Source organism: Sesamum indicum, linkage group LG6 (genome assembly GCF_000512975.1).
Source record: "Sesamum indicum cultivar Zhongzhi No. 13 linkage group LG6, S_indicum_v1.0, whole genome shotgun sequence".
NCBI lineage: Eukaryota > Viridiplantae > Streptophyta > Magnoliopsida > Lamiales > Pedaliaceae > Sesamum > Sesamum indicum.
In genome coordinates, this window is record NC_026150.1 from 20,801,149 (window position 1) to 20,811,807 (window position 10,659).

A 10,659-nucleotide genomic window follows, 5' to 3' on the forward strand; every position below is an offset into this window, starting at 1 on the left:
GATGTCCATCATATGTATTGTACAAGGGGTTCTTGTGTTCATCATCAACAGCAGCATGAAAAGACTGTTGATTTCCACCATTCATATTGTAACCATTTTGGACTTCAGCTGAGGCGACTCTGTTAGTGGATAGGCCATCATCTGCAGTTGAAGTAGCGGCAACAGCATCCACAATAGCTGTTGGCATCAAGAAAGGGAACCACAGGACCAATTGACACCCAAAATCAGCAAGAATTGAAAATATCGAACTTAACAAGTATTAGCGATCAAAACAACCAATAAACTAAATTGAGAAATATTAATAGAATTATATACAACTGTTTCCTTCAGATGATCCACCAACTGCACTGCTCCCAGACAAAGGAGCACTTGGTCCAGATCTTTCAGTAAAGTAAGGGATGATCTCAAGAAGCACTGCCTCAACAGCTGCATCGACATCCTTGCTATGTTCAATAGCAACAGCTCTAAGAACTCGAGCATCAATCTGTTGTCAGAAGGAAAGCCCAAACAACCAAACAGTGACTATCTCTCGGCCTCAGAAAATACAACTTGATGATTTATTTTAAAATTATAAGAATCACAATGTCAGAGAATAACTAATGTACTGTCCTGAATAGTTCCCAGCATTTAGAACCATTGGTATCAGCTTGCGGCATAAATCTTATACTACATTCAAATGTGATCATAAATTTAAGAGGTCAGTGGAACTTTATAATGGAGTCTTGATGATCTAAAAACATTGAGTACCACTCAAACTCGTGATTCGCATATCAACCTATACACGCGTTAGCACTACGTAATTTAAAAAGTAAAAAAGACCAAAATTACCTGGGGGAAAACTTCTTGCAATGACTTATAAACTTTATTGAACCCCATCTTCGAATTAGACAAATCAGTTCTGCGGATAAGAAAAACCAGGACATTACATGATCGTATAGAATTTCTCAAATCCCATGCACCCACCATTTCAGCACATCATGCAGTGAAATACAAATATGACTCCACAGCGTTTCAACGTCTTCAAAAACCCTAACCCCTGACACTCATGAAATAGTATTAGACCAAACCATTATAACCCCCCCCCCCCCGGGCGGCGGGAGACAAAGGGAAAAAAGTAATTCCGATAATCACAATAAATGCCAAAATTGCAAACGCCTATTAAGGAGAAAGAAAAGGAAATACTACAAACGCATCGAATTCTAGTTTCTCCTCCTTGTCAATAGGGCTAACAATTGAGTTCATATTGTAATGCAGAAGAATACAAAGAATCAGAGCAAAAGAAAAAAAAAAAAAAAAGCAAGAAAAAGAAAATGAATTTGGGAATTAAAATTCACATAAGATTGGACCGAAATTTCTTCACAGCAAATCACTCTTCTGCAACAATATTAGAATGTGTGTATACATACGCGTAACGACGGAAGAATCAGGCAAAAGAAGGATACGCACTTGTGTGTAGTGACGAGTGATCCTTCGTAAATGGGTTCCCTCCGCTGAACTGAATTGTCCCTCTTCCTTAGGTTGTTGAAGAATGATTGTTTTGGAAGAAGAGTACCGTATGACGAAGCATTGAGGATGAGAAGATTCAAGTGTTTTGATTGTGAATATGCGCAAGTGATTAAGTCGGTGAGAAGCAGAAACGTCTGGCCCTAAGATATTGGCTATTTTCGTCACTTCATCTCATTAGCTAATTACGTCTCAATTTTATCAAATTAAGATTACTACTTAATAATTTTCTCAATCAGATTTACTTCTACTTAAATTGTAGGTAAAATCACAAAATTAAATTTTAATCTAGTGTAATTTTAGTTCTTTTGATCAAATTTATTCTGAAATTAGCCTGATAAATTAGGGCTAAGGATTTTAATTATGAACTGGTCTCAATTTAAATAAATTGCGTCTTACGTAGTTACTAATGTGGTATGGGACGTGGTGGGGAGGCTGCACAAGGCTGAGTCCATGGTGGAAGTTGGTGATGAGGAGTTGCGAGGGGGAAAAGTTGGCGATAAATAAAGGATGCCAAAATGCTCGAGAGTTGAAGAAAATTAAAATTAATTGATTGGAGCGGAGGTGAGAGGATGCCCGATGGCAGAGAGTTGATGCGGGCAAGTCTGAAAATCGCGACGATGACGCTAAAATGGCTTTGGTGATATATGGCTGAAAATGGTTGATGAAAATAACGGGAGATGGTGTGTTAGATTGGTGGAGGGTGCCGAAACTTTTGGTGGAGGTTCGCGTGGGTCAAACAGTGGCTGGCGAATTGATGAAAAATACAAAGTGGCCTGCCCCACATTGCATTAGCAAATATGTAAGACGTCATGTATTTAACCAGTTGCTATCCTAAATTTCAATTTGTCCGGCTATTTTTTGGATAATTTTAGGCAAAATATCACTTTTGGTCCCACTAGATAGGGTCATTCTCACTTGCAGTCACGCGTTTCACGTGTTCAACACTTTTAGTCCCAAAACTCTATTTTTTTAACAGACATGGTCCTATTCCGTTAACAACTAACGGAAACGGCACATAACTTGTCACGTGCCGTTAGTGAATTGGGTCAAAATATCACTTTTGGTCCCACTAGATAGGATCCTTCTCACTTGTAGTCCCACGCTTTACGTGTTCAAAATCAGGCTTGTGTTCAGTTTTTGGAGGGAAAAAAAAGCCCCCAAAAATTATTTTTTTGCTATTTATATATGTAATAACCCACAAATACCACACAACATTTCCATCACTTAATCTTGAGAGGAATAGGCCAAAAGATGTCACAAACATCTCAAAATACTTCAAATATTGAATACTATTGTAATGGTGAATTATATGTAAAAGGATATTCTTATATATTACTAGATGACCTTTTAGTAATGGTGAATTATGTGTAAAAGTACTAATGGATATGCCTTTTTTGCAAGTAATTATAGTTTATGTTGTGTTTAAATATGTAAGCATAAATCTTGAAAGCAATAAAAACGGAAACTAAAATTGCACAAAAGCACTAAATTGCAAAAAAACAGAAAATATACTGAAATTCACTGATTTTGATCATTAATGAAATGTGCTATAAAGTGAAACTTTGCATGCTTAAAATCTGCCAAATACTACCACTTTACAAACAAAAGATGTGCCAAAACATCCCCCAAAAGTCTTACAATGGTGAGGAGGATCTTGCAGATTAATGATGAGGTTGGCACCACTCACACAGAATCAGGGGAGATTGTGCATGAGTTTGTATCCTATTATCAGAACCTCCTTGGAGGTAACAGACGCCAAATATTGGTGGACATTAGCTATCTGAGACCTTGGGCGAGGCATATCCTAACTGATGAGGAGGCGAGCCAATTATGTTTACCATTCTCATCGGAAGATGTGAGCCAGCGAGGGTATTCCAACTGAGATTTGCGGATGATCTACTACTCTTCTGCAGAGTTGATATGGACTCGGTTAGAGTCCTAAAGGTGGGACTGGACCAATTTGCCGAATGATCGGGCCTCCGGCTGAATATTCAAAAGAGTCACATTATTATATCCCAGTCTGCACAAGAAAAGAAAGAACAATTGCTATCGATCTTGGGCTTTCAGAAAGGACATCTCCCTATGAGGTACTTGGGCCTTCCTTTAGTAGCAAGTAATATGTGATTCCGTTAGTATGAGAAAAAATATCTCACAGTAAATGAGCAAGGATAGTAATTAGCAAGTAGTAAGTTAGCCTAAGTAGGTTTTATTAGCATTTTGTTGAAGTAGATGTGCCAACAGAAGGCAACTAGAAACTGAAGTGGGTGTATCAGCTGGTAGCTACTTATAAGATGTATGTGCCAGCTGATGATGGCTGAGTTTGGATGTGTGCGCTAGCTAGTGGTAGCTTATGTGAGTGCGTGCACCAACTAGGCGTGACTTGTGTAGAAGCATACACCAGCAAGGGGCAGCTTCTTAGGAGGACATGCTAGCTGGTGGCGACTTCGTAGGACTGTGCGCCGACTGGTGCATGACTTATGTAAAAACATGCTCTAGCTGGTACCGGCAGCTTATTTGGAGTCAATTAGGAGCTGAAAACTAATTCTGTGAGTAACACAAGATGGGAAGCAAGAATTGCATTTATTGATGTGAGATAATGTTTTATTACAAGGATAACAAATAGTAAATAGAGAGTAGAGATTTCAGGAAAAAAAAATTTCCTGAGGTTATAAGCGTTTCATAGTTGAGAAAGCCTCCTGCCATCAGTATACCTATGCTATAGGGTTGTGTTTTCAAACTTACGGATATAATCAGATAGATCAACAATACAATCATAAGCAAGTAGGTGCGGAGGTGCGGAGGTGCTAAAAAATTAGGAGGGAGTTCTTCCATCATGATGTGCTCGCTGAAGGGAATGATACGCTCAGCAGGCACAATCTCTTTCTTCACTTGCTAGCAAAGTTCCACTATCTCTTTCTTCAGTGATTGTCAGATGCCAGGGGGCTGAAGGGCAGCTATTTCCTTGCTCGTGAGTCACCGGGTGTGGATCGATCCTGTTGCAGCATTAGCGGCTCCTAAGGTCGAATCTAGAGCAGGAGCATTGGCAACTCCTACCGTTAGATCTGCAGGTAGAATAGTAGGAGTCTCCCTTATATGATCTGTGGTCACCTCCATTGTTGAAATTCGTCATTTCTCAGGCCAAAACTCAAGTGTTCCTACAAACGGTGCCAATGATGCGTCCCAAAAATTTGGCCACACCATAACGATCGAAGGATCTTCAACAAAATTTTAAGATTATCGAAGGACTAGCCCTACAAAATAGAGGTTAGCACTCCGATGCTTAAGTGAGTAACGGATTAAAGAAGAAATAAAAGAAAATATTGAGATAAAGTGAGAATAATGGTGAGATATAATGTGAGAGTGATAAAGATTCGTGTGGAGTACAGATTATAAGGTTAAATTAGCCTAAGAACCGAAAGAGAGTAGGGCGAGAAAGTGAGAGTTTGAGAATCGGTGGTGATGATCCCAAATGATTATACAAAATCTCTATTTATAGGTTTGTACAGAGTTGGATATTGGTCAATTACTGAGTTCCATATGCTATTAGAAAGCTATTTGAGTTGGTTGCTATCCATAACAAACTGTTGGTGATTTAGATAAATATTGGCTGAGATATGCGAGCTGGACCGAATCCTGCCAAGTTTGCCTAAAAATTCAAAAGTTGGTTATTTGTAGATTTTTCAGTTCATTTTTCACCAATTTACTTGGAATCACCAGGAGATATATTGGGATGATATGTACAAATATGTTGACAAGCTATATGATGTCCCTCCCAACTGTATCATGACGTGTTCAACTGAAATTAGTTTATTTCTTAGGTATGCCAGTTCAGTAAAGTAGCAGGTAAACCTGTGGGCTTTTCTTCCCTATTTTGGGCTTTATCCGTCCCGCTTGTGTGCCCTTATCCATCCTACTGATGAGCCAGTTGGACTAGTATCCCTTGCTTGTAGGCTTGGCCCAATTTAAAGGACATCGATATATATATATATATATATATAATATCTTTTGTTTTCAAAATAAAAAAAGAACCATGGAGATAGTTAAGCTATGTTTGAATAATGAAGCAAGAAGAAAAGAGAATGAAAGAAACCAATACGAAATTTTCATCAAACTTTGTTGGTACAACACTTTTAATCCCATAGGATAATTAAGGGGTCAATATGTGACTTCCTTGCTTTATGAGAACAAAAAACATCCCAAAATTGAATATATTTAGTCATATAGTTCTGACTAACTGGCACGCGCACAACACGTGCACTTATCGTTAGTTTTTTACGATAAAATTAGCATGGGACTAAATGGGTTCAACTTTTCTAATTTTGGAATGTTTTTGGTATAATCCTGTAGAGCAGTGGACTAAAAATACCCTATGAGACTAAAATTGTAATTTTTTCACATCAGCAATTCCCAATGAATTATATAGAACTCCAATAACCGAAGTTCTCTAATTGCTAAAAATTATTGAATTATGGTTATAATTTTTCACCCCTGTAGTTAGAATCCTTAAATTGCCACCCTCTCTAATATACGGGACAGTAAAAAGAATTTATACTTCTATAGTAATTTTATTTTTTTTTCTAGTTTGAACCTATTTATTGATTTAAATCTTATACATCAAATCAGCATTTTTAATTCAAATCTATTAAATTGTAACAAATCACGTACTATAAAAAAGAAAAAAATATTCGTTTAGTCCTTTAAGTTTGCATGCTATTAATTTTAGTCTTGTAACTTTTATAAATGTGTAATTTTAGTTCTTTGTCCAAATTTTGGATAATTTTACCCCTACACAGTTATTTAAAGAACAAAATGTGGTCCATTTCCATTTATTTTGCATCTCATAATTAATGCTCACATAGAAGGTATGAATTTATAGAAACTTAGTTTTATTTCGAAAGCATGTTTGGCCTTGTAAGAGCATTAGGATGTTCTATTAACTTTTATCATCAAAAGGGTAAAAGAGCCCTAAATTAGGCTAAAAAATCAAATCTACATGAAATTGATATATAAAGGACTAAATCTAATATTGTCGACATTAAAGGACCAAAAGAAATTCGGTCAAAGCTATAGAACTAAAATTTTCTTTTTCCTTAAAAAAAAAAAAAACAAAGTAATGGGATAGATGCTATCTTACCTATCTAACCCTAATAATAATATTTGAAATCTTCACGCATGCATGCCTTCTTTCTACTACAGTTTGCTGCTGCTGCTTTTTTAGAGGACTACAGTTAGCTTCTTCTAAACCTAAAAGTTCACCTAATTCAAGAAACATGAAAAGCTTATGAACCTAAAATTACTCCTCATTATAAGTAGAGAAATTGCAGGAATCACGGTTTATCCCTAGCTCTTCTCTCAGTCTTTTCTCCAAACATCATGGGCGCATCCATTTCCCTCAAATTACTACTGACAATGTTATTTCTGTCGGCAAAAGCCGAAAGCATCTGGGTCCCGAACAAGCCCATCGACCCCGACACTCCACTTTGTGCATCTCAAATTGCGCTGGCAAATCGTGCATGTGCAGTCCTGCCTTACACACCCGTGCCTCCACCGAGCCCTCCGGCCCCTCTGAGCACTCCTGCTGGACCCGGCAGCAGACACTGCCGCAGGCGCGAACACGAACACGAACACGGTCACAGACACTGGAGACGAGACGCGGCGCGCGAAGAGGAATGCTGCCGGTGGTTGAAGGAAGTTGATAATGCGTGTGTTTGTGATGTGTTGCTTCACTTGCCGTCGTTTCTTACTAGGCCTGTGCACAATTACGTTGTTATCGTCGATGATACGTGCGATGTTAAGTTTGAGTGTGGTTCAAGGTTGGTTGGACTCTAATTCCGATGCTCATCACCATCCACCTCATTAATCAACCATTTCTAGAGAGAGAATTGCAAACCATTTCTCTCAGTTCTTTACAATTTGTCAATTCATCTCATGCTTTCTTTCATACTATTAAGTTGTTTAAATTATTATATTTCGTTGATCATACTTTTATACACGGTTTACAAAAAAATTCCTAATATTTGACATAATTATAAATATTCAACTGATCTAATCGCCATTATCCTCAATTAGATTTCTATTCATTTATCGTTGTGAACTGACTAAAATACTCTTGTAGATTATAAATTATAATTTTACTTATTTTCTAATTTTTTTAAATGACTAAGTGGTTTTCAATATTTTTCACAAATTTTCTAATTCTTCATCTACACCCTATTTGACTTTTTTTTAATAATTTTTAAATTTATTTTTTATTAAAAAAATACAATAAAAGAAAAGTTGACAATTTTAAATTTTCATTCAAGAATTACATAACTTTTACATTAAATATTAAAAGGTATTAAATATTTTAAATAATAAAAATAAAATCATAATTATACCAAATTTGAAAAAAACTTATTGTAATTTACCCAATTGATATTGGAATATGAGGAATGTGGAGTGTGAAGACACATTTGGACTCAAACGGGAAAAGGCAGTGATGATATTTTATAGCCAGCCAAGAAATAATTTAAAAAGGTAGAAAGCATTAATCGGAATAGAATCCAACAATTCATGATTGGATTGGATGCTATTCATGTCTCTAATCATTTTAGGGTTATTCCCATTTTAATTACAATATTCACTACGCGGGATTCACACTTCGCCCACTGTATATGGGAAAATATGTAATTTTAATCCAATAATTTAGTGTTACGATTTTTACTTCTGCATGAATTAATTTTTATAATTTAATCCTATAACTTTGAATCTTGATAATTTTAACTTTTTCTTTTCAATTAATTTATCTAAGAATTATATGTGATTTGCACATGATCTAAGTAAATTGGAAATTCCAACCATTAGATGAGGTGATAATCATTAAATTGAGGATTCTAGCTATTCCGCCCATTAAATTGTTGTGTGCAACAATTATAATTTGAAGAAAAAATTGGCCGGTAAAGGACTAAAACTTATCAAAATTAATCAGAATTCCCAATTTAATTGAGTCATGTAGAAATTATATGCAATTTTTTTGCCATGCTGACCGAATAAGGACTAGAATTGCTAAATTTTAAAATTACGAAATTAAATTGCAAAGATCAATTCGTGCATATATATGACAAATGGAAAAAAAATTCTAATTTCAATCCCATAATATAGATGGTGAAATTTTTAGTTTTGTGAATATATGGCAATTTTGTCGTATAATTTGAAGATTTTTTTTACAGTAAATAAACGAAGTTTGCAAGAATAGCCCGAAAAGTGCACGTTCGTCCTCAACATGGGAAATTTTTAAAATTATATGACAAAGCTATTATAATAGATTTATACATGACTAAAATTGCTGCCCCGCCCCGTACTTACAGGACCGAAACTGTAATTTTTCAATAAAAAATATATAAATTAATAAATTCTAGGGTGTAAGATTTTTTATTTTGTTCTTGATTTATGGAAGGTGTAGGGAGTGACATTTGGAAGAAGATGCAATGAGGAATAGTGATTGATAGATTATGGGTTGATTCCAAGCTTATCTGCACATTGTCTTTACAGCCCGAAGAATAAATAAAATTATACAATTAGAGCCATTGAACCATGGAATAGTCCACAAGTTTCCTTAGCTGGACTTCATTTCCATATTTCACTTTCCATTCCCCCATCCCCGAATTTTCTTATCTTCCATTTTAATACCAATTCAGATCATTACAGTTTCATTCACTAAAGTTTGGTGTAATTACATTTATGTGAATTTATTGTGGTTTTAAAAATTACATTTAGCACTTTTGATATTTGTTTTTGTCTAACAAAGAAGTCCATCAATTAGACAAAATTTAGTGAATTTGTTAATATTAACAAGAAAATTGATAATTACCCTCGATTGACTTATTACTCACTTATAGAAGGTCAAACAATTGTTTTCCGACTAAACTACCCTTATAATGGTAAGATATACCTCCTCACATGCATTAACACATGAAAACATATGAGGGTAATTTGATCATAAAATAAATCAGTAATAAGTCAATCAGGAATAAATTTTATTTTTTATTAATATAAGCAAATTTGGTGACTTTCCACAGAAGATAACTTTAGCAGTGTTGGATGTAATTTTCCAAATCACAGAAAATCTAAGTGTAATTACGTCTAACCTCAGGGGGGGTTATAATTATCCATTTTATTTTTTTTATTGAACTTCGACAATTGTGTTTGATTTTGAACTAGAAAATAAACAAGTTGACGCTCAAATAATTTTAAATTATTAAAAATTAAAAACTCTTACTTCAAATTTATAAAAATATGCATCAACAAGAATAAGGATGATATATATAGGTGACTGTGTATTTTTCCTTTCTTTTTTTTTTTAATTTTTTTAGCATTATAATCTCACTTTTCCGTCCAATTTTCAATGAACACAAAATTAGACTATAGAGAAGTTTCATATATATTCAATTTACTTTTATTTTTTCATACATCTATTTTCACCAAATATGATTTATTTTTATTTTTTTATACATCTATTTTTCACCAAAACCAAATAATCTCTAATTTTCAAAATAAAGTTCAGATGATTTTAATTAACTTAAGTCGAGTTCACTTTTTAAATATATTTATTTAAATGTTAATTTCGTAAATATATCATATCATAAATAGTAAATTATTCAGAGAAATTCTCCCTCTCTCCCTCTCCTGAACATTACATCGATTCTTCACGATTCAATCAATATACTAATATAACTGTAAACAAATTATAATAACTCATATAAAATGAGACAAATACTTCCACATTCAATAGAGCTCGAACTCATAACCTCAAACTTATTCATAAAATTCAGTCTTAATTTCAAGCACTAACCTAAAATATGATTTCTCTGTCTTGATGTGAAAAGTCGTTTTAGGAGAGATTGAAAGAGAATACAAATCTTTATAGATTAAAAAAAAAACATTATCATTTTTTCATTTTTCTTTTGGATGGATTCTTATTCAAATTCTGCAATCATGTGCCAACCATTAATATTTATGGACTATTACTGCTTTTTTTTTTTTTTGTATTATTGAAAATATTGAAATTATAATAAAATATTTTATAAGCTATATATAAAATTAATATGTCATAAGAGAAAAATATCCCTATTCATATACTCACACACACACTCTCTCTCACACACACCCCCTCAA

At 34.4% G+C, this 10,659-nt stretch overlaps 3 protein-coding genes across 3 annotated transcripts in view; 1 reads left to right on the forward strand and 2 right to left on the reverse strand.

Annotated features, from left to right (window-relative positions):
* Positions 1-1,506, reverse strand: part of LOC105165281 — a gene marked incomplete in the record, with an annotated part of 4,660 nt that extends 3,154 nt beyond the window's left edge. The window contains 1 exon segment of the mRNA XM_011084245.2: positions 1,407-1,506.
* LOC105165354 lies at positions 5-1,578 on the reverse strand (the record flags this gene model as incomplete). Its single annotated transcript, XM_011084333.2, has 4 exons — positions 1,447-1,578; positions 829-898; positions 316-484; positions 5-177 (listed from the first exon to the last, which is right to left on the reverse strand). Coding segments are annotated over exons 2-4 (390 nt in total), but the record flags the coding sequence as incomplete, so codon positions are not given.
* LOC105165355 lies at positions 6,916-7,335 on the forward strand. Its single transcript, XM_011084334.1, has one exon. It carries the CDS (start codon positions 6,916-6,918, stop codon positions 7,333-7,335), a length of 420 nt encoding a protein of 139 aa, XP_011082636.1.

Bases quoted from the DNA above. Each gene is read 5' to 3' on its own strand.
- LOC105165355 (XM_011084334.1), top strand. From the start codon at position 6,916: ATGTTATTTCTGTCGGCAAAAGCCGAAAGCATCTGGGTCCCGAACAAG.